Raw genomic sequence first — 25,420 nt, forward strand, 5'->3', positions numbered from 1 at the left:
GCTGAGCACTTGTTTTTGTGCATTCTCTGGATAGATCTGGTAGTTTGGTGAGCAGATGTGGCATGGCTCATCAGCAGTCACCCTTTGGCAGTTGAACGAGAGAAGCATCGTGCCGTCTACTAAGGAATGTGTCTATGCCTGTAGCTAGTCTTCCAAGATGTTTGCCTCTAGATATTTGCCTGCAGAAAATTTCTTGAAGTCAGTACAAAGTAGAATGGCAAGCAATGCATCCATGTTTGAGGATTTGGGAAGCGTTTTTCTGTATTCTTTCAGATAAGGCTTGGTCGATAAGTTTAGCCATACTCAATCTAATTGCTTGTCCGTATCCTTATTACCTCCTCTCCTCTTCTTTAACTTTTCACTTTTTTCTTACGTTAGTCACTCCTGCAGTGAATGCATAAGTATCACTGAACATGGGTATCACCAGTTAGCAATAGTAAGATAATCGCTAACTTCTGAAATATGGAAGCTCTAGCATTGCTGGGATGATGTCTTCCCTAACTGCCTCTGAGCCTCTGGCCTGGATCTAGGGTAAGTGCATCACAAATCCTTGTTCATCTAAACAGCTAAAGCTCTTCTCCTGATGGAAGAGGGATGCCTACAGCAGAAAGCAAGGGAGTCTGCAGGGCACGTTTGGAAAATAAAAGATTTTATTTATATTTATTTTGAGTCTATAGTTTCTAAATTCCATAAATGAAATTGTGCCATTATCAAGGACATTTTTGCTAGGGGGTGTAAGGAAGGCCCTTTGGGCAAGAGAGAAAATATTCTCTAAGCCATAGCATATTTATGAACCTTAAAAATTACTTGTCTGTGTTTGTGTATGTTGTGTATGTTCAGCCCTGAGAATCTACCTTAACATTCAAATGTCTCTGCCTTGGCAAAAATGAGTGAAGTTTTAGAAAACAGAAAAGCTGATTGATAGTATAAGAAATTTTTAGGCCAGTTTTCTATTCTTCCCTTCTATAGACTGAATTTTATTTTGATACCAACAGTTTCAGTCTTCCAAACTTCTCCCATTCCTCTTTACTTTCTCAACTGCATCCACTAAATATGCAGTATCATTTCAGTCAGCCTTGGCTGCTATAACAGAATGGCATAGATTGAGTAATCAAACAACAAGTATTTATTTCTCCCAGTTCTGGAGACCCGGAAGTCCAAGGTCAAGGTGCCAGTCAATTTTCTGCTGAGGGTCTGTTTCCTGACTGACAGATGGCCACCTTCTTGCTTTATCTTTACAGGGTGGAGAGTGAAATCATACCTAATGTCTTTTCTATTAAGGGCACTAATCCCATTCAAGGGGACTTTACTTTCCTGACCTAATTACTTCTCAAAGATCTCAACTCCAAATACCATCACCACATTTGGGATTAGGGATTCAACATAAGAATTTGGGGGAGCAGAAGGACATAAATATTCAGTCCGTGGCACTTACATAACCAGACATTTTTCCCTTTGTTTTGGCCCCTGCCAAATAAGGTGGTATGATATTGTAAAATACACAGTTGGTCTTCATCCTGTTTGCAGGCATAAAGCTCCTAAAATCCTTGCAATTTCAAAGTGATGTGACTTTTTATATGCTAATGACTTGTGGCTGTCAGCCCCTAGGTATCTTCAGGATGAAGGCTGGTCATAAGAAAGACCAAGGCATAATTAGAGAGTTGAGTCTTTTTCTTTCTTTCTTTTTAAAGACAAAGTTTCACCATGTTGGTCAGGCTAGTCTTGAACTCCCGACCTCAGATGATCTGCCCGCCTTGGCCTCCAAAGTGCTTGGATTACAGACATGAGCCACCATGGAGACCCCTCCCAACCTCCAGGGAGGAGAGAAGGACTGATGGTTAATCTGATAACCAATGGCCAATGATTTAATCAGTCATGTTTATGTAATGAAGCCTTCCTAAAAACCCGAAGGACAGGGTCAGAGAGCTTCCAAAGAGCTGAATACCTGGAGGTTCCTGGAGGGAGGTACACCTGGAAAGGGCCTGGGAGCCGTGAGTCTCTGCCCACATACCTGGACCTATATATCTCTTCATCTGTTTCTTTTGTAATATATTTTTAATAAACTGGTATATGTAGTGACTTTTTGAGCTCTAGAAAAATCATTGAGCCAAAGGAGGAGGTTATGGGAACCCCAATTTACAGCTGGTCAGTCAGAAGCACAAGTGAAAGAATCTGGAGCTTGTGATTGGCGTTGGAAGTGGGAAGCAGTCTTGTGAGTCTGAGCCCTCAGCCTGTGGGACCTCATACTATCTCCAGGTAGGTAGTGCAGGAATTGAACTTGGGTGGAAGACACCCAGCTGGTATCTGCTGCAGATTGCTTGCTTGCTTGATGTGTGGGGAAAAACCTCCACACATCTAGTGTCAGAAGTTGTGAGAGTACAGGAGAAACTGAGTTTGTTTTTTCTACACAAGGAGAATTTTCTATCCTGAAGGGCAAGTAATGAATCCTCTTCCTCTGGTTACTTGGACAATTTATCAATGACTGACTGTTAACATTTACTTGAGAAATATTATATGGGAATGTTTTTTCATTTTTTATATCTCAGTATAGGAAACCATGTGCTTCTTTCTCATTTCTCTTTTGTTCCCATCAGTGATCTATATTTTTAAAATTGTTATTAGAAACATCTCTTATTTAATCTCCAACAAGCTTAGCAATGTAACTTTGTCTTACAGATGAGGAAACTGGGTGCAGTCTTTGTGACTTCCCCAAAAACCTGCATTAAGTGAGCAACTAGAACTTACATCCAAGTCTTCTGATTCAAATGTGGTTGCCCTATTCACTACACCAAAGTATAGTTTATACTCTTGAAAGCTAAAGAATGCCAGATGTATTTATCTAGCTTCTGATGTGCCTCCCAAAATGCCCTATACAGAGGACAGGGTCGATACACACTTGATTTCAAAATTTCTGGGACTTGATTCTACTTACGCATCTTATTGATTTGGAGAAATAAAGGTACTTCTTGGGGGAAAATGTGACTATGTGTAAATATTCCCAATTTGGTAAGTCCAGTACAAAATTGAAATGGATGGTGGTTGAAATGCAGCCAACTCATGGTATCCCAAAAGGCTGTGGTGAGGGGTTGGCCTCCCAAAAGGCAGGAATTGAGCCCTACACTGACCAGAAATCACTGTATTACAGACTAATGGAGAAGGCCAGACAATGAAACTGAGTTTCTCTGAAAGCTTGGCAGCTTGGATATTTCAAAGAGTAAAGTGGTATTTAATGGAAACCAAATGGTTCAATTAACTGGTAATAGGATGGATCCGTGTCCAACTTCAGGACCTAAATTTGAATCTAATCCAAACAAAGAAGCAGGGTAGGCTGAAGCCCTTGGTAATAACACTAAACCTTTCATCTCCCGGTCTACAGAGCAGGTTCCCCTCAGGCCACACAGGCCTGCTGGCAATTTTCCTGAGACTGTTCAGTAGACTATGTGAAACAAGTGAACAGCTATGGTCACCTGAGAGGTGGTTGTACTGTACATTCCTGAAAGTTCTCTTCCAAAGCATAAACCTAGCAAAAAAAAAAAAAAAGCAGCAAGTGAACCATGAATGGAGATAGTGCACTCTGCGCTAGTCTTGTTAGCAGAAAAATGCAAAAGTGCTTTCACCATTGTGTCAGGTGCTGAGCAGGATGTTTATCGAACTTCTGATACAGAGGAAGACATAGAATATGCAAATGCATTTCTTCCCTCATGATGCTCATGGTATGACAGGGAAAAAAAGAATTGTTCCATTAAAAAATACATTGAAATGAATTAACACAAACTGATGTTATTATTCAATAGATAGTGAAGAGATTGTGGGATAAATGGAGAATAAATCTAGTTATCAAAGATGACTCTGGAAGGCATGTGTGTAAAGTTGTTCTCAGCTCTGTACACCTACAAACACTGGCCAGGAAAGCTGGGCCTTCTGCAGAGAAAACTCTCTTCTCCAGACAGAAAAGGGTACCTCATTCAGCTTTGGGCTGGGCCAGAACTATAAGATCTTTCCTATGTTTGGGTTATTCCTGGATCAGTGATTCCCTAATGACCAGTTCCATTCTCTAAAGCTAATGTTGACTCTAGATCATTCTGATGTTTGATTCATGCTGAAATCCATAGTTTGTTCTGAATCAGGTCTAGAATAGATTCATATTCCTGAGAGGCTTTCTGATGGAAGTGAAGACTCAGGATTCCACTGACGGTTCTGTGACTGTTTAAGGGTGATGTGACAGCTGGATTATAGATGCCCTTCAATGGACTCAGAGGGGCTTAGGTGACTCATTCTACTGAGCCACCATCACTTTGCCTAAAAGAAAATAAGAGGGTCAAAGGAAATAACTTTTGTGTATATTGTTTTAAGGTTTTATTCAAACACACACACAATCACACATTTACATGGCACACATATACACATAACTCTTTATTTCTCCAGCATTATGTCCCTCAGCCTCTTGAGTACAATGATTTACCTTTTTCATGTTAATGAAAAAATTGTAGCTCACCCATGAAGAAGATAGAGAAGAATGTTTGTGCCCTTTAAATGTCATAGTATAAATGCTTCTTCATATTGTGTATGAATTCACTATAAATTCCATGGGTCATTTGTGTATCTGAAGCTCTGACTGGACTTCCAGAGGGCTTCCCGTGCATGCCATATCTTAGGGGGATAATGACCTCATGCTGTTCCACGGACATTTCCGTTTCTCCATTTGGCTGAAACTTACTTTATAATTTGGTAGGGATACTGAATTCAAGCAAATTAAAATTAGGAGATGTGTTGTCTAATTATTCTGTCGAAAGAGCACATAGCTTTGAAATAATTCTCAATGCTGGTATGGTGGACTCTTTTCAAAAGGTATGAGTCAGCTCCCTGAGTGTGACACGTTTTCCAGCGTCTGGTTGGGGTCACCTTTACTAATTTCATCAGGGCTAAGGGAAAGCACTTTCCTTTTCATATTTCTGCTTGGGTGTCCAGATTATTCTCCCTTACAGAGGCTTTGATGCTGTCATTGAGGTCATAAGGCCAGCCTTTTTTCGAAGTACTGGAGCTTTCTAAATTTCACTTTTTAAAAAATTTCTGTTGCTTTTATTATGGTGGTCGGGGGTAAGTGAGAACCAATCTTTTGAATCAGAATTACTGATCTTATCCAAGAGAGAATGTTGTAGTGGTGATAGTTGACAAAGAAGAGAACCATAAAATATCACCAGGATGAAATACCTAACTGCAACACTATCTCCAGGACACACACACACCAGAGTCCCTATGTGCAGACAGGCACTGCTGATATATTACAGTCTCTGGGCCATTTTGTTTACGATAACTAGGAAAGGAAAAATGAGCCCCTATTTCAGCGTGTTCATCCCAAGATGATGACACAGTAGATTCCCCTTGCAGGTAAACCGAGAGAGCTCAGTTAATCACCATTTATCACTCAAGTGTTTTGCAGATGCATTGGAGCCCTGGAGACTGAGATATTCACTGGGCTGCAATGCTCTTCTCTTTTCCCATCCCATCTAATATAATAAACTCAAATCCTAACATCAGAATGTTGTGTGCTATCTTTTAGAGTCCCAAGCCTTTAACATGTATTTGATTCACTCCCATAGAACTAGATAAATTTTCTGAAAGAAATGTTATATCATTACAATTTTCATGACTTAAAACTTCACTCCATCTCCTCCATTACCAGACTGTTCCTAGCTACCGCCATCTTTTGCCAGAAGCTTCTAGTTTATTTCTCTGCATCTGCAGCTGACCTCCTTCAAAAAGTGTTATTTTAAGTTGAATTTAGTATATAAACAACCCTCAGTGGGACCTAAGATAGATTAGCTTATGCTTAATTGAGTTTTTATATATCTTCTCTTATTAGGATAGAAGATTTTTAAAGGTCTTCATATAACTTATTCAAAGTTATCTAAGATACATTGTTCTATTTGCCAAATAATGTGAATCAGGTTCATTGTACACTGGTTACCAACTTACCTGAGTCCAGTGAGAGAGAACACCCCCACACACAAGTCACATAAAGTGGGTTTATTACTTACATATTAGCACCAAAAGATGGCAAAAGCCTAGGATTCATTTTGAGCTAATTCTCCAAGGCTCAGGAAAGCTGTCCATGGGGGATGGAATCCGCTTGTAATGTACTGCACCTAAGGGACCTTGGAAAGTACTCCACTCTGGGTTTTATACCCCGGGGCAATATGACCCAATAAGCCAAAGTGTTGAAGGACATCCCGTTTTGGTAGGGGCTGGAACAGAGACTTGGCTATTCCAGGCAGTTCCTCCCTATCTCAGAATGTTACATTTCTGGCATATTCTACAGTTATTTTTGAGAACTTCAAGTGAGAAAAGAACACGAACCAGGTTGGTCTGAGGCCACCTAGAGAACTTTCCTGCAACAGGAAAATGAGCATGTGTGGATATAGGCTCCTCATTTGATCCTCCCACTCCTATTTGAGTTATTCTGATCACTTGCACATCAACTATTGATTAAAATCTGAAAAAAAAGAAAATCATGGGTGACCTTAAATTGTGTAAAGTTCCACAACAGGGGTCAGCAACGTTTTCTGTAAAGGGCCAGAAAGTAAGTAATTTGGACTTGTAGGCCACATGATCTCTGCTGCAACTACTCAATGTCTGCTGCTGTAGTACGAAAGCAGCCAAAGACAATATATCAAGAATGAGTGCAGCTGTGTCCCAATAAAACTTTATTTATAAAAACAGAAAACAATTATATTTGGCCTATGGTTTGCTGATCTCTGCTCCAGGCCAATCTATCTCCTCCAACTTTTGCATATTAATTCCTCAAACATATTATAAAAAACTGCCACAATCTAAACTGTATTTTCTGATGACCCTAGGTACTGAATCTCTCCATTCTGAAATGTGTATATTAATTTATTTTTTCAGCTAGAGAATGGTATAGAATTTAGACTGGGAATTTATGTGGGAGTGACTGAAAATGCCTTACTTATGCAAAAAGAGTTCTTGGTTAGTGTTTATTATTCATGTAGGTCCATTTACCTTGAAGCTATACCGCTAACATAGCCTGTCATTTTGAAATTAGGTAAATAGTAAAGTACTTTTAAAAATCACTAAAAGTTTCCTCGTAAACACAGAATAGGTCTTGAAGGGTTACTCACTGTTTGCTGATCTCTCATTTACAGAGCTGCAGCTGCTCATTTTTGGTCTAGAATATCTACTTCCAAGAGAAGAAATTTCTCCTTTGCATCCTCTTCAGAACTAATCATGTGTATTCTTGAAACGGACTAAAATGACCTAGTCTGTAGTAAAGTAACTAATTTAGAGTTGGGACTATCAACTAATGTTATTTCCCAGAGGAGATGAACTAAAAGCCATCCTTAGGGATGAGCAGCAGTCAGTCAGTAGGGAAGGGAGTTACCAAGAGCAGATGGTGAAAATGGCATAGGACATGTTTATTAGACCTGCCACTTCCTGGCTCTGTGAGCATGCACTGCAAAGTTTATACCTGCAAAGTGGACATTTGATTGACACATGGAATAGAGGAGAGTCAGAGAGATTATCGACACACACTTACTGCTCACTTTGTGTTCTATTTGCTAGAACACAATTTTAGATCAAATATTTAAAAATTCACACATGCATGAGCATGGCTGTGCACTCATGTGCATGCATATGTACCATACAGAAAAGTATTTTGTGGAGAATACATTAGACTATGCATGTAAATGTGTGTAGAACTGTTTCTTGATGCAATACATGCTCTATGGATATTTGTTGAATGACTGAAGTTTTGCATTCCCTAGTGCAGTTTCTCAGTGGTGGCACTATTGATATTAGAGCCAGATACTTATTGGATATTTAACAGCATGGGTGACCTTTATCCACTAGATTCTAGTAGCACCCCACTTCAGTTGTGACAGCCAAAAATGTCTCCAGACATTGTTAAATGTCCCTGGAGATGGTCACCCCCAGCTGAAATCACTGCCTTAGTGAACCAAGACATTAATGTAAGAAAGTGATTCCCAAACTTTACCTAGCATCTGAATCACCTTAAGTTCTTGCAAAAATACATATTACTGGCCAGGCGTGGTGGCTCACGCCTGTAATCCCAGCACTTTGGGAGGCCGAGGTGGGCAGATCATGAGATCGAGAGATCGAGACCATCCTGGCCAACATGGTGAAACCCGTCTCTACTAAAAATACAAAAAAATTAGCTGGGCATGGTGGCATGTGCCTGTAGTCCCAGCTACTCGGGAGGCTGAGGCAGGAGAATTGCTTGAACCCGGGAGGCGGAGGTTACAGTGAGCTGAGGTCGCGCCACTGCACTCCAGCCTGGTGCCTGGTGACGGAGTGAGACTCTGTCTTAAAAAAAAAAAATTCATATTACTGAGCCTCACACTAGAGTTTCTGATTCAGAGGGTCTTGCACTAGACCTAAGAATTTGCATTTCTAACAAGTTCCCTGGTGCTGCTGCTGCTGCTGCTGGCAGTCTCAGAACCTCACTTTGTAAGCACATAGGTAAGGTGTAAGATGTTCTCGAAGAATTCCAGATGAGTTGAAATGTTTTTCCTGATTTCAAGAACTGTCATGTTGTATGAGCACAGGGCTTAAGGTTTCTTTATGAAGACCACTGGGTGGTTCCGCACAGCTGTGGCTGAGATTTAGTGAGGAAACCGGACATTTATGGGAGATGCTCAGTCTGTACTGGATTTTAGTCAGCACTGCCCTGCCAGCTGTCACCTGAGTCCTGCCAGGAGACTGCTCCAGGTCTTGGCACAGGGCTGGGGCACCTATGGAAATGGACTTTAATTCTGCCTTGCAGTCAGACTTAACTACCTAATAAGCCAGCATGACACTAGGATCTGTGAATGAGAAGCGGATCTTCATAGTGGATTTGAAGGACGTGATGACTCAGATGCCAACTGTGACGGGTGACTTAGAGCCGTGGTGCTTTGACTTGCTCCTTATTTACTTGCATCAGCTGTCTTGTCCTCCTTTGCTTCTCCTTTTCAGGTCATGGTTCCTGATGTCCTAAGCTGTCATCCCTACTCCTGCTCTCTTTCCTATTTTTTTTTTCTTTCCTTGGAGTCAGAGATGGAGCTGTCTTGAGCTATTTATCAGTCTTATCTCTCTTGGCCCTCTGTTAGCATTTCAGACTGTGGATCTAATCCGCTTTAATTGATTGACCTCGTGCAACCAGACATCAGCAAAACACCAGGTGAAGCAAACTGCAGCCAGGGGAGAGGTGGATGTAACTTTTCTGGCTGAGTGCAAAGGCCACGGAGGCCCGTAAAGATTTAGAAAAGGAGAAATAGTTTTCAAGCCATTTAATATGAATTTCCTAGGGACAAAGTATATAGATCCCACAGTCAATGACCTTGACTGGGAGACAGTCATTGTAAATAGAGCAGTGTCCTATAGGGAGTGTGCAAATGCCTCTGACTCACCTGTCATGCGTATTAGTACTATTTCTCATCCAGCATCACTATTATTTTCACATCATTGTTTGTAGAGCCCTCCAGATTTTGCCAAGATTTTATTTATTTCTCTTAATAAGTATTATTTAACACAAGTATTATTGTTGCTATTGTCTTCATATTGCTTTTCAAGAGAAAGCTTGGGTTGTGAGTAGTTGAGGGACCTGCTGAAGATCACATGGAAAAAATAATGTGGAGCCTCAATGGGGCCCGATTTTTTATTCTTAATCTCAAAATCTTCTAGAACACAAAGTAGACATTTTCCTCTCCCTTGCTTTTCCTGCCACAGCCACACTTCAGCTTGTCAAGGGGAGGGGACCAGGTTATTATCATGAGGTGATAATGGAAATTCGAAACATCTTCAAGCTCTACAGCTGTGGTCTTGTCAGTTGGAGTGATTCCTGAAAGGCATCTTCTTTGTTTTAGATTTTTTCAATGGAGAAACCTGGTCTGTTACCTCTCTTGAAATAACTTAGTAATGAAGTGCTTACTCTCTGCTTATAAACCAATGACTGTCCAGAGTGCAGAACAAGAAGACCGTAATATTGAAAGAGTAGAGATCAATGGTCTTCACTGAAAGACGGTTAATAGGCACAAAAAGAGCTCAAATTATGTTTTACTGAATTCAGTGCTTTATTCTAAAGAACTTTGATAAAAGCCTCTGACAGTCCAGAGTGTCTTAGGAATCAAGTAAGTTGTATCTCATCTTTTTGTATTTTACAGATTGCATTTACAAAGAAAGCATAATGAGATATGTTTTGCCTAAGATATGTTTCACAAATATGAATATATTATCAATTATTTTATCTTATAATATTGAAATCATATTTAGTGTCTCATGGTAAAAAAAATTCTCATAATTTTTGAAAATCACAACGACACATTCTTGGTATTATTTATTCATTCATATAGCCATTAATTTAACAAACATCTACTGAGCCCATGTTAGGATATTTACATTTAAAACACAATTAGGCTAAGTAGACAGGTAAGTTAGGCATACATAAAATACATAATATGTAGCAGATATTTCTGTTATAGAGATAACTCAATAGTAACATGTAAGAGCTGTTACTGTAGCATAATACTGTGGAAAGTGCATGGGTTTTAGAGTCAGACAGACCTGGATTCTAGTTTTCAGTAAGTCTCTTATTGTGTGAATTCTCTGATGATTAATTGTAAGAATTTGAGCATAATTCTATTATAAAAATATTTACTGAGCACCTATTCTGTCCATTTAGGTAGTCTGGTTTATGTCGCAGTGACAAAAGCCTCAATCACTTGGTGCTGTAAAGCAACCAAGCATTGTTTCTCAGTCATCTCCCATTTCCACAGCAAGCTGGCTTATTGCCATCCTCACTCAATGACCCAGAATGACAAAGCAGCCGCTACCAGGAATTTGCTAGGTGCAGTGGTTGACAACAAATGAGAGAACTCTGGTGGGTCTCACACCAGCAATTAAATGCATGGCTCAGGAATGATACTCAATTTATTAGTTACCACTGTTCCCTTGGCCCAACCCATCACAAGGAGACCCAAAAAGTCTGTCTTACTACAAGACTAAAATGGAGGAGAACTAGAAAAATGTGTTAGACACTGGCACTCATTACTTTCTTTACTAGGAACTCATTACTTTTTTTACTAGGAACCAGACTTTGAAATGGATATGGAAGACCCTGCAGTGCCTGGGCCACAGGAGGCCTCGTTTACATGTTGTTTTCCTTGTGTTGTTTCCTAGCACTGAACTAAGCAAATTCTGTGGGAAACCTAGCAGTGAAGACACTGGGACCTGCTTCCATTGCCTATAGCCCTGGCAAACATTTGAGAATCCCAGTTCTGTTTCCATCAGCTGCAATTTTCCAAACTAGCGGATGGCGCATTTCGTCTTCCCCAGGGGCAGTCTGGAATGAATGAAGAGATAGCCTTCAGGGACGTCTTTATTCCCAGAATTCTTGTTGCCCCTGAGCATTTCTGCTCTTGGAGTCTGACCCTGGTGTCGGTAGCATCTCTTGGGTCACCTCAGCAACAATAACTGCAATGTGCCTGATTGAGGATAGGAAAGCCGAGGCTGGACTAATTTGGGGAGCCAGGTGGGCTCATAAACAGTCATTATTGATGAAGAGTGACTTACTGGCTATTTGAAGACAGCTGGTTTCTGTACTGTTCAGTTTTTTTCCCGAATGCACTTGAGGATTCTTTGGTAATGTCTTCTGATTTACCACTTGTCTTTGTTTTTAATATCAAGGAAGAATATAGATTGAAGCGATTGTCTTGGTAGCAACTTTAGTGGTGATGGCTGTGGAGTTATTAAAATTTATAGTCATACTGTTTTTGCAGCTACACTTCGCTTAGAGAGGCTTATAAAAGGCACCAAAGAATGTGGAGAGAAAGCAACTACAAAACCGTGATAGGAAATCAACCCTGCATACACTTTGTAAATATACATTCTGTTGGCTAAAATTTACATTTATTTTCACAATATGTCTTGATGACAGTGCCCACCAAACCAACTAGGCCTTAGGTCATAACACTACTTTCAAGAACACTAATGAGGAGAAAGAAGACTGACATATTGTGAGGTCCAGAATTACGCATGGCGACATGCCAGGTGCTTACGTGTCTATGCTCTCCTATAACCCGCGCATAAGCTTCAGAGGTAGCAACTGGCCTCTTTTTCCCTCCACGACTCACTTTATGAAAGAGAAATCAGAAGTGAAATAACCAGACCAAGGCCATACAGCTTTAAGAGCCATAGCTGTTATTTGAACCATATTAGGCTAAAATCCACATTTATCCTATTAAACCAATTAATTTCTCTAAAAATCGGAGTGTTGTATATGATCAAATGATTCGGTGATTCTTCTCCTGATCTCATCTATTTATGTAATGTTTTATTACTTATAAAGAACTGTCATCTTCTTCATGTTATTTTAGCCTTACAACAGCCCTGTGAAGTATGTAATGCTGGTATCCTTTCCCATAGTGTATTATCAAGACATGGCTTCAGAAAAATCATGTAATTTGCCCAAGGTCAGTCAGGCCTGACACTGAAGCCAATGTTTTTGTTCCCTCACATCGTCTCTTTTCTAGATACAGGAGCCAGCAGAGTCGATTTGCATGGCAGCTGAGCATGATAGATTCAAGCCTGGGCAACTCTATGGGGATTTGCCACAAGGCTTCCATGACTTCTAATGAACCAAAACAAAGCAGTTAGCCACAGATTATAATGCCACTGTGGTCCCATGACAAATGACAAGGAGGCTGTGTAATGAAATCTTATTACTGCAAACAGAGAGACCACATCTGAGGTCTAGCACAGCCACATTTACCACTGTGGGGAAAAGAAATGAAACACCTGGGTAAGGGTACCCACTGACTTTGGCAGTGAGCTAACAGGATTAAGAACATCTCCCAGAAACAGTGATTACACTGGCAAATGTGTGGCACCTAAGATAAGGACCAAATATTTATTCTGGCAGAGATTAAATCTTTTCTTTTCCTGAATCTAATATGGATCTTGCAGAAAATCTGCCCAAGAATATATCTTGCTGATCAGCCAACTCACTGAGCCAGAACTGTACTTGCCACTGCTGTCACTGAAAAGCTGCAGAATGCTGGTTTAAAGGTCTCCTTGCTTCCCCTAAAACTGTTCTCCATCCATGATTAATTAGTGACTCATGGGTGAATTGAATGACCAGCAGTCCTTTCCATGACTCCAGGATTTATGTACTGGTTTCTCATTGAAGAACAGTGGTGCAATAAACAGCCCACATCTGTGGGGTGGGCAGAGGAGTAATGGTGTCTGCAGTCATGGTTTCTTAACTCCTCTAGTACTTCCATTCTGCTAAGCAGGTTACGGCTCAGATTATTACAGCCTTGCTTATTTCGGCATGAGGGTACAGGGCAGTGACATGTACATACAGCCTTAGAAATGAATACCACTTGTCCAGAAGAATGCAGAAAAGTCATATTGCCATTTCTGAATTCCTTATGAAACTAGGAGAAAGAATGAAATGGATAATAGAATTATAGGCATGAAAAGTACAAAAAACCCATAATCAGGTTAATTTATCCATGCATCATATTTTAAAGCTAGGTGCTTTTCCCTGGGCAGAAATGTAGATAGTGGTTTCAATAAATAGATTTAAGAAGTCATGAGTATGTTTAGTCTCAATTTTGGGAGGTACCTGGAGCTCTTTTCCCAGAGAATGGAACATGGGAATTACAGACATCATTTTATATTGCATACTATGTAATTGGGGCACAAAGGAAATACTGAGGTCCACCCCTGTATCTCTGGATCCTTGAATGCTCACAGCCTCCTTTGGTTGATCAGTCTATATTAATTGCTTCTAAGATCAAGATTCCTTGGTTACTTGTCCATTCTTTTATTGGATGCAAGATGAACTGACATACTAAATGATAAATGGAAAGCTGAAGAAAGCCTGCATTTTTGAAAAATAAGTGTGCCAAACTATATATAGAAACCAGTGCCCATCCCACCAGAAGTCTTATTTTAAGCATAGTAAGTGCTTAATAAATATTGTATTTATGTATTTAATGAATACATGAATGAATGAGTAAAATGAATGACTAAATCTGAGATTTAGTATAAATCTTTCCTATATCTTGATGTATACATATTCTGGTCTTTTCTCACATTCTTCTTTTTCTTTTCCTCCTCTTCCTGGTTTTTCTCCTTCTCTTCCTTCTACTTCTTCTTGAATAAAAGAGTAGAAGATAACAAAGAATCCTGAACTAACTCAGTCTTGTAGAATGTCTGAATTACTACTGATATGGTTTGGCTGTGTCTCCACCCAAATCTCATCTTGAATTGTAGATTCCATAATCTCCATGTGTTGTGGGAGGGACCTGGTGGGAGGTAATTGACTCATGGGAGCAGTTACCCCCATGTTGTTCTCATGATAGTGAGTGAGTTCTCATGAGATCTGATGGTTTTATGAGGGGCTTTTCCTCTTTTGCTCGGCACTTCTCCTTCCTGCTGCCATGTGAAGAAGGATGTGTATGCTTTCCAGGCCTCCACAGCCATGCTGAACTGTGAGCCAATTAAACCTCCAGTCTTGGGTATGTCTTTATTCACAGCATGAGAAAGGACTGATATAGCTACTAAATTGTATTGTCCTTGAATACCCAACATATTACCAATAATATGGAAAACTAGAGAAATGGAGCAAGATGTCTCCATTGTGTCCTTACACATGCCTCCAACAGCCTGCAATGCTATGATGCCTTTCCAAGTGCTTAAGAGAGGCTGATTATATTTGAACAGTAAGGTTACATTTATTTTATGTCTCATTGTGAATACTAGTTCCAACTCTTAGTCATAACCAATTATTAGAGGAGAAGATCAGAGTTTTAATAGCATTATTATGTATGCTTTGTGTTTTAGTACACTTCCCAGAAGGTGGATGATATCACAACCACCACCATCACCATTTGTATCTTTACTATTTGTGTTAGTCCATTCTCACATTGCTATAAATAAATACCTGAGACTGAGTAAGTGTTAAAGAAAAGAGTTTTAATTGGCTCACAGTTCTGCAGGATGTACAGGAAGCATAGCAGCATCTGCTTCTGGGGAGGCCTCAGGAAGCGTCCAATAATAGAAAATGGAGGAGGAGGAGTCTCACATGACAGGAGCAGGAGCAAGAGAGACACAGGGAAGATGCCACACACTTTAAACAACCAGACCTCATAAGAATTCATTCACTATCGCAAGAACAGGCCAAGGGGATGGTACTAAACCGTTCATGAGAAATTGTCCCCATGATCCAGTCACCTCCCACCAGGCCCCATCTCTAGCATTGGGGTTTACAACTGAACATGAGATTTGGGTGGGGGCACATTGAAACCATATCATCATCTTCATTGCCATAGTTACGTTTGTCAAATTCACTGCAATTTCCCTTCTGACAAGTCTTTGGTGGCCACAGAGGTTCTCTTCTGCTGTGTCGCATAAGCTATAGTCTTGAATACATCTCTCTGGATTACTCTGAGAAGTAGGGCTACAAGTAATGGGAAGCATGGCAGCCATCTAATTCTGAAAATTCTAGGTCAGTTTCACTGGCCTCTACTGGGGGTACCTTTTCTATGTAGTTTGGAACTGCAGAATCCTTATGTGCGTGTATGTGTATGTATATAACCAGACATATATATATCTCCTGTATATCCAGTTCCCCTGACATTGGCTCCTCACCATTCTGTACCCCTCCACTTTGCCTTGATTGTATGAAAATATGCAGACAAGCTCATACATATGTCCTCCTTAGCTGTAAATCTGAATTGAGAAATGATTTAAGGTCCAGTGTCTTAGTGTCCTCTCTTAGTAAACAGGCCTAATCCATCTTACAGAAATAAACTTTGCATTGTCATTGTGTAGCTGCCAGGTAGTTCCAGACCTGATATCCATTGAGGGGAGCTGAGTGATGTAACCTGTGCTGCACAGCTTGTGAGAGCAATTTGGGTGGTTTATGCCGTTGGTTTTTATGTTCAGGATGAAGCTCATGGAGAAACACAGAATACTATTATTATCTTCATGCTGACAGCTCCCTCTGGGCACCTACAGGTTTATTGCTAGTTGGAGGATCAACTTTAAAGGGAGATAACTTGGTGGTTGATAACTATGGCTTTTGTGTTTCTTTGTTACAGGAACAGGGGAAAATTGGAGTTGTCTTCAATATCGGCACAGTTGACATCTCCATCAAAGAGGAGAGGACCCCTGTAAATGACGGCAAATACCATGTGGTACGCTTCACCAGGAACGGCGGCAACGCTACCCTGCAGGTGGACAACTGGCCAGTGAATGAACATTATCCTACAGGTACGTGTTGTGCGCTCAACAGTCCTACTCTTTTTGACTCTCTTTTTCCCACTTTTCAGTGGTGATTTTTCTCATGACTATCACCAAATTCTGAAACACGGAGTGAAGCACACATTCATGATTTTTGGTATGAGAAGATAAGTTATCTCTTTAGGACATGAGCCAGTATAGGGAGCTTCTGGAGACTTTACCAACTATGCACTGGACACTTTCTGTCAGCCTTTGACTGTAACAGCCTGACTGGCTCATAGCAAAGACAGTAACTGCAGATTTTACAGGGCCTGCAGACAGTGAGCATCGTTATCATGAGCGAGTGTCGATAATCCTAAGATGCTCAATTTGAGACCCAGACTTTGTGGTGCCATTGAGTCAGGTGTGGTTGAAGGTGCAGATGCCAGAGAGAGACTCTAAAAGGACATTTACTGAACTTGAATTGACACAGATCAGGTCATGGTAACAATGAGAGAAAAACTACTCTACTAAAGGTAGAATTTTATTCATTTGGTGGACTTTGCTAATTTTTTTTTTCTCTCTCACTTACCCTAACTAAGCCTGCCTTGATATTCAAAGGTGGGTCCTAGTAGTCATTTTAATAGCAAGCATGCTGGTGTGGCAGGAAAAGGGGTTAATCATCTGTTTAAATTTTACAGTCAGGAAACATTCGGCAACAAATTCCCAGAGCCAGATGGCTGAATCAAGGACAATGGGAGAAAAGGTTGCCTTCCTTACAAGAGATCATTCAAATAATCCCTTAGCTTTCCCTGTTGCCTCTCACCTCTCCCAGGAAGAATCCTGAGTGCTGATCATAAAAGTGCCAGGAATGGAAGGGACAACCCTTCAGCAAAGGGCCGTTGCTCCGCAACTGTGCTGTCCCCTGATGGATGCAAGAGAATAGTCAGAACATTGCACTTCTCACTAACGTGGGCATGAAGTGAAGTGCAACTCTCTCTCCAATGCACCAAACTCCCCACAATTTTCTCACTTCCTGTACAGTGAGCTGGGCACAATAACAAAGAAGCTTGAAGCACATTTTCAGACGTCTAAGAGCCATTAGCGAATAATGGTTATGCTTGTGAGAAATACACAAAGTAAATGTGACCATTTGTAGGTCAAGACTTTTGAATGGCTTGAAGGCTGTGATTGTATCTCCATACCTAACTCAGCATTAATTTTCTTGAAAAGCCTATCAGAAGTATCTCTGTTGTTGGGTTGTTCGCTAGTAGCTAGAGTTCCCCTATCTGTTTAAGAATTGTGAGACCATCCGCAAACAGCATGCAAGACCCCCAAGGAATTGAGGCAAAAAGCTCCACCTATTATTGATTTTCCATCTCAGTTTCCATAAAACAGCCAGCTCAGCCATTGCTGGGGGTCTCGGAATTTCTTAGATTAAGGGCACAAAAATGCCCTTACGAGGTTATCTTTGAGCATTTGAAGAAAGTCAAAGTTATTAACAGCGTCTATGAATTTTTATCATCATTCAAATTCACTATACACTAATAGACTTAATTTTTAAATGCCTCTTGCTTAATCCCTGATGGATGGAGGAAAGGGTGAAACAGCCCAATATATTAAAAGTTGTTCACAGGCTCATAGAAAAAATCAATCTCTTTCTCCATATGTGTTATCATTGGCCTTGCTAGTGCTGTTGAAGGGTTTGTTGTGTTTCTATTAGGAATTCCAAAGAGTTCTAAATTGATGTTAACTACTTGCCTTGAGCCAATATAGAATCCCACATATAGAATCCACACGTTTGCTGCCAGCAATGAGAAGGCTCTTTAACAGTCATTTTAAAGCCACAGGTATGTAAGAAAATAGAGACTCTTGCTGTGCGCCTATCTTTTTGTGTCTTTAGTTCCAAATTATGGGTTGCTTCCTGTATGTTTTCGAAAGAGGATAAACCTTTCTCTAATAGCATGGCTTCTTCCTGCAGACTATTTTTATCATTGCAAACTGTTATTTAGTAATAATGTGTGTTATTATTACAGGACAGGGTACAATATAGCATTTATAAGTATGGCCTTGAGGTCAACTGGCTAGAGTTGGGATCTTGGTTTCATCATTTGTGAGTCTAAGGCAGTTGAATTAAGACCCTGAAATGCCCTCAGCATTGAAATATTTGGTACCTCTTCCCACCTGTAATTCAAAATACAGTAACACTGAACCATAAAATAAGTACAAGAGTTTCTAAGAATTTTCTCCTCTGATGATTTCTGTAATGCTTTCAAAATATGTTAGATTCTTTCTTCCCAAATTCTCATTTTGTAAAAAGTTATTGGACCTCCCTGAGGCCGTTTCCTAGTCTGGAAAATGAGGGTAAGGAGAATACCTGGGTTAATGTGAAGATTAAGTGAGTTGGCCACATATACAATGCTCAACATAATGCTGGGACGATTAAGTCAATCCTCGATAAATGTTAGCTGTGAGGATCACCAACATTTGGCTAGCATTTTAAATTGGGACAGATTTTTGAATACAGATTTCTTCATTTTGACAATGAAGTACCCTATAAATTGGATAGGGTAGATATTTTTTATTCTCCATTTCAAATAAAAACAAAGACCCAAGGAGGTGCTATGCCCTTCCTAAGGTCACATAGCAAGTGAAGGAAGCACTAGGACCAGTTCTTCCTGTTTCCAATTGGGCACAATTTTCACTATTGTTCCCCCAGTGAATTGGGGGATTTTCTGAAAAATGCATAGCTAGAAATGAGCATTTTTCTTATTGTGTCATCTTTTATTTCTTTCTGTAAAGAATTGTCATATCTCAAAGGTCACTTCCAATGATCACATAAAGGTGGTTATTGTGAGGTGTGGAGTCCAAAATGTTCATTTAAAAGTTTTATTGGCACCAGAGAGCCCAAGCTGTCCTCCTTACAACAATGGCAGTGTGCTGCCATGAAGCAGTTGAAGGAACACTGAGTATTTGAAGGAACTATCCCCTTACCTTGCTGCCTAGATTAAACAGTTGAGTTGGGATTGAGTTTTATGTTCCACTCTGCCAGACTTCCTAAGAGCGACTCCCTTTTTGAGCCTTGCATATCTTATTTTCTCTCCTGCCTGCTTTCCTAAAGTATCATAAGAACAATCTGGCAATGTTTAATTAATTTATTTTAAATCATAAGATCAAAATGCCCCTTATGTCTGGTCGTATCAAACAACAAAGCCATCAACCTGGCGAGGCAATCTTGACACAGTTTCTACAAAAAAAAGGTGTCCTCCTTTTTTCTAAAGTCATTCTATTTTATCGGTAACAGTACATTTAGAAATCACAAGGTTTTAGTCTCACTACTCACTTATTACTAATGTTTAAAGAGTAAAGACATACAGAGTAGCTCCTATAGAACATTTACTTAAGTTATCTCACTCAGAGACCGTGCTCTCAGGAAACTGTTTCTGCCTACCAGGTCTGAATGAATCAGCTGTGCATCAGGATGAATGGGTCAACTCCACAATCTTCTCATTGGCATTTATGGGGCTCTCCTGAATCATCCCACCATGAAATATTTAGAACCCAGCTGGGCACAGGGCATGTAGCATTGGCTCTGTGAATCAGGGATGATACAGAATGAAAATAGTTCTATAGCAATTGGAATCTTTTATCACTAAATTCTGGGAGATAGAACTCAAAAGCAACTTCTTTCTTTGAACCTGAAAATAGAAAAGCGAAGAAACAGGAGAGGGAAATAAAAGAAGAATCAGCCCAGAGCTATCATCCAGGCACTGACAAATGTTCCTTATAAAGTCTCTGACTGTTGTCCCTACACAATGCAGTGGTAGGAACAAGGGAAGGGAGGTGAAAGGTGACTTGAGTATGAGGAATTAATTTTAGCCACAGTTTTAGGCCCCCTGGAAGGCTGAGCTGACTGGGATTGTTCAAGATCCTCTCTCTGCTGTGAGCGGGTGGCCGGTGGTACTGTCACTGCTGTAAGATCCCTGAGCATGGTCCAGGAAAGGCTTTTCAGGTCCTATCTAGGCTTCCTGGGAAATACAGACTGATGAGCAGCTCCAATCTTTGCACATGAGGGCGTGCTGAAGAGAGCATGGTCTCAACTAGCTTTTTTTCTTGATACCAACTCAGTTGAAGTACTCTTGACAGAATTCCTCTTCTTCAGTCTTTAAAATGCTCACGGATGACCTGTGTTTAAATCCTATTTGACCACATAACTTAGTACCTGAAAAAGAGGTAAAAGTAGCTCCCTTTCAAGGATGCTAGATTAGAAAACTCTCTTTATATGTGAGTTTGTCAAATTCCACAGAAACTTATCTTTATAGGGCTTGGAAGAGAAAACATTGCTATAGTACTTGTTGATGATCAAAATACCTTCAAATACGTTGTTACATTTGAGCCTCATGCCACCCTGTGAGGGACTGGGTTTGGTATTATTACTCCTGCCAGACCCATTCTAAGGTTACATTATTAAGGCTCTGAAAGGCTAAATAACTTGCCCAGTGTCACACATCTTAAGGAGCAGAGCCAACAGTTTTCTATCCTGATCCTCAGACTACATAGCCCAAACTTTCTGCTCACTTTCCTATTTCCTCAGAGCCATGATTTTATTAATAATGACAATATATCCTTTTGTAAAAAAGTATTCTCGATTGGGCACAGTGGCTCACGCCTGTAATCCCAGCAGTTTGTGAGACTGAGGTGGGCAAATCACGACCTTGGGAGATTGAGACTATCCTGGCCAACATGGAGAAACCCTGTCTCTACTAACAGTACAAAAATTAGCCAGGCGTGGTGGAGCATGCCTGTAGTGCCAGCTACTTGGGAGGCTGAGGCAAGAGAATTGCTTGAACCCAGGAGGCAGAGGTTGCAGTGAGCTGAGATTGCACCACTGCACTCCAGCCTGGCAACAGAACAAGACTCTAGCTCAAAAAGAAAAAAAAAAAAGTATTCTCAAATGAAGTCTCTGCCTAGACTAGTCTAGTAAGTAAGGTTTTTCAACCTATTGACATTTGGGGCTGGGCACATCTTTGCTGTGTATGTGTAAGGGAGAGGGAGGGGTACTGTTTTGCCCATGGTAGGATGTTTAGCAGCATCCATGACTTTTACCCACTGGATGCTCCTATCATGTTACCACAAATGCCAAATGCCCTCTGGGCAGCAAAATCACCCCATGTAAGAGCCCCTGACTTAGAGAAAGTCTGCAATGTATTTTGTTGTAAATGCTCACCATGTTTTTGTAATTTAGACAGTACACATGGGTATAAGAAAGATTATTTTTGCACACATCTCATCCTAAATTATTGAGACTTTAAAGGATTAAAAACAAGTCTATGTACTTGACATGATGCTGAAATTTCCCAGGCCTTGGGTTTTCATTAAATCCTAGCCAGGAGGTTTTCTTTCCTTTTCTTTATGTCTTTGCCTGCAACCATTTGAGGCCTTGCCAGATTTGAAGCATGTATTAAAACAAGCCCCATCTACCTGTGCATTCATCTGTTCAGGACGAGCGTTGCTTTCAGTTCAATAGGAGGAAAACCAGAGAGAGCCGAGTCCTGCAGAGGGAATAAGAAGTATAAATACAATCAAGAGGGAAAGCCGTCTTTGAACAAGGTTTCAGGACTGCAGAGATACAAGAGCAACTAGAGAAAGCCTCACTTAATGAATGTGTTTGAACATTGTGAGGAACGTTTTAAAACCATCTTACAAATAAGTTGCTCCAACATTCAGTCACAAAATGTATCAATTAATCACTCCAACTAGTGTGTCCTGAATATTTGCACTGCTAACTAGTCATTCTTTCCAATTTGTCAGAAATGAATTAGGATTCACATGTTTGTGAGTTTCCATTTCCAAGGGAATTTCCACAGTATGCAGTTGGTCTTTGGTTAACAAAAAATGTTGTAAAAGAATGTTTTCAAGAGGCACTTATATATACATATTCATGTAAAGTAATGGTCTGCAACCTGGCTGAAATAGAGAATCCCCTGGGAAGTTGAATAAATTGCCAGTGCTTGGGCACTGGGCTCAGGTCATCTAATTTAACTGATCTAGGGTGTGATCCATGGATCAGCACATCAGCTTCCCCAGAAAGCTTGTAAAAATGCAGACTCATGTGCCCTTGTGCTGAAGTGCCAGTGTATGTATATTATACTTGATTTGATTGTAAACTATATCTCAAAGCAAATCCTAGTGTGATAAGTTTTATAACTAAAAAGGTTTAAGCTGCTAAAACTATTTTTAAGAGATGTGAATTGCAGTATGGAACTATTTTTTTTCCCCCTCTAAGCCCAAAGATTAACTCAAGGGTCCCTCCAACCTTACAGATTTTTGGCTTTCACAATCTTCTAACTTAGGATACAGGTGGTTTAGAGTATGGTGCCAGTGGGGTTTGGTTTTTCTTTGGTCAAAGGTGGGTGGCAATCCAACAGACTACTTATGCAAAAGACAAACTCCTGCATAATACATTGATAACATGTTTTGCCAACCTTAAGAGTAAATGCTTAAATATAAGTGAAACCAAGCAAGTTAGAAAAGCATGTGGGTCAGTTAACAAATTTTATTAATGCCCTATTTTCTAATTGGCACCTCTTTTGATGCCTAAGCAGGTAAGCAGATGGCTAAGGTGTATTTCTCCAAATAAATCAAGATGAAGTATTGCCCAAGTTAAATATCGATAGCCTAAAGACAAATTTATGTATATATGAATTTGAAGCAAAAATTAAATAAAATTCTTATCCCCACCCCACCAAAAAAAAAATGCAGACTCTCAGGCACCACCCCATACCTGCAAAATCAGAATCTGCCTTTTACCAAAATCCTCAGCTGCTACGGGTACACTGTAAATTGAGAAGCACTGATACAGGTATTGTTTTTACTTTTATTTTTGGAAACGCTTCTAAGGTGATTCTAAGTTTTAGCTAACTTTGACTATCACTGATATGTAGAAGCTAAAAAAAATACCTTTTCTTCTTCTTTGAGACAGATTACCAGTACTGTTCAATATGGTAGCTACTAACCATATGTTGCTATTGAGCAGTGTGGCTGGTATGACTGAGATCCTGAAATTGTTTTATTATGTAAATATTACGAGGACATAATAGGCACCGAAGGCTTAAATACATTTCTCATTCAATCTTCACTCCAACGCTATGAGGCTGTAGGTTAGAGGCTAGTATTAGCCAGTGCAGGACTACAGTATGCCATCTCTTATTTCGTTTTACGTGTTTGAAATCATGTAAATGATGGGCATGACTTCATTACCTTCAGGTACCTTCTGAATTCATCTAGTGAGTTTTCATATTATACAATCACAGGGATAATAACCCCACCCTATCCAAGCAGCTGTTGGAGAGGCAATAGAGGGTGATGATTAAGAGTTCTGAAGTCAGACTTTCTGGGTGTAACCAAGGGTTCCTGGCTAACTCACGACCTTGAGAAGGTTCCCATTGTTGAGAAGTTTCTCTATGCTTTGATCTCCATGATCATGTATATGCATTTTCTCCCATTAAAACCAACTGAATGCTCAGATTGACATTTAATATGGGATACTTCACAAAAAAGGAAAGTACTGGCTAGAGGTATGTTTCCTAAACAGACATGACAAACGATTCTTTCTTAAGCTATATTTGCATGCTATGACAGCAGGGCTATGGTGCAAATCCATTAACAAGCTTGACCTTAAGAAGCTTGTTACAGTACCCATGAAGTGGGGATTGTATTCATTGTTCTGTCTTAGAAAGTAGAAAGTTCTTCGAATACCTTAAAACATTGCATGAATAATTGTAGCTGCAGGTGTTTTGTCTGGATTATGTGCCACCTGTATACATTTTAGGTTCAGTTTTTGTCTTCAGAAGACATTCTACACTGAAGTTTATTTATGAAAGGTGACAGTAGGTGACTAAGAGATTTCCTGTCTTGCTTTCTCAGCCTTCATGAAGAATTCCACAATAATAGAAACGGTGCCAAAGTGAGGGACATGTGCACTGAATGAACACTTTGTTCCAGAGGTGGAGAAAGTGGCAGATAACGCCATTCACCATCTCTCAGCCGAATTCACCCAGGTGGTGATGGCTGCCATCTGCCAAGGATTTATGACATACTCCCCAACTTCATGGGCGGCATCCTGCTTCATCTTGAAACCACCCATTAGGACAGTGTTGGTCTTATTCCCATTGTATAGATTAGGAACAGTCTATGGGAGTTTAGCTTAGTTTGGGAAATGCTGGTATTCAACCTAGCACCATCTGACTTAAGAACCTTCATGTTTAATCAGTCACACTCTGCTCCTTCCTTAGATTCTTTTAAACACCCTGGGACAGTTGTATATCCTAGGAATTCTGGGTTTAACTCAAATCTTGACAATTTAGATTTTTTCTCATAAGTTAAATTCTAGAATTCTCCCCTCAAATTAAATCTCCAATTTCTGCCCAGTCTAGAAGTCAGCATTTTCTTGGGCACCTATACACATTTGCCTTTATCTGTCTCATTGGTGAGGCCTCTGGAAGCCTTGTTAGCCTCTCTCCTTTTGTGATCTTGTTTTCCCTACCAGCGCCATATATATGCAAAAAGAAAGAGCTTTTAAATGAAAGTTCATTTTGCCATTTAATGGTCTTGCTTGGGGAATGAGAGAGTGGCAAGAAGGTGCTTAGTATTCTTTTTTCTTTAGTTTTTGTTTTATTAAGGAAATCTCTTTTCTACTCTGCGAATTCCAAGCCACAAGATAAATAGCCTTGTATCTTATAAGTTAAATACAATTATTGCCATCAAACCCAAAGCTTTTTTTTCTCTCCCATAAATGTCTCTAAGAAGCTGATAAGCATTTCAAGGCAAACTGGGGCTTGGACTAATGCTATATAAGCACCCAGAAGACAAAAAGACCAGATAGAAATGTGTAAAACAGTTGGAGAGGGAACGAAGACAAAAGGACGAGATAGAAATACATAAAACAGTTGAGGGAGAGGGAACGCAGGGCACGTAAAAACTTGCCTCTAAAACATACATAGCTCAAGGTTATTTATAAAGGAATTAAACGACACACACAAAGGAGCTTTTTATGATTATGAAGATTTACATCATAACAATTAAAATAATTAAAGATATTATTTATCTAGAATTCACTTGTGAACAGGACAGTGCTTTTGGTCTACAGGGCTGCTGGCAAAAGAGTGATTTT

The 25,420-nt window shown here is 40.0% G+C and overlaps 1 protein-coding gene across 32 annotated transcripts in view; it reads left to right on the forward strand.

The window, feature by feature from the left end:
* The window catches only part of NRXN3 (neurexin 3), a 1,680,301-nt gene that overhangs the window by 1,471,080 nt on the left and 183,801 nt on the right, over window positions 1–25,420 (forward strand). For all 32 annotated transcript variants that reach the window (XM_064375089.1, XM_064375093.1, XM_012476808.3 and 29 more), the window contains one exon: window positions 16,128–16,299. In XM_064375089.1, the coding sequence (XP_064231159.1) occupies window positions 16,128–16,299 (172 nt within the window). The remainder of the gene's footprint in view (window positions 1–16,127; window positions 16,300–25,420) is intronic.

The sequence above is a fragment of the Aotus nancymaae genome, unplaced genomic scaffold, assembly GCF_030222135.1.
Source record: "Aotus nancymaae isolate 86718 unplaced genomic scaffold, 86718_ANA_hifiasm-v0.15.2.pri h1tg000011l, whole genome shotgun sequence".
Lineage (NCBI taxonomy): Eukaryota > Metazoa > Chordata > Mammalia > Primates > Aotidae > Aotus > Aotus nancymaae.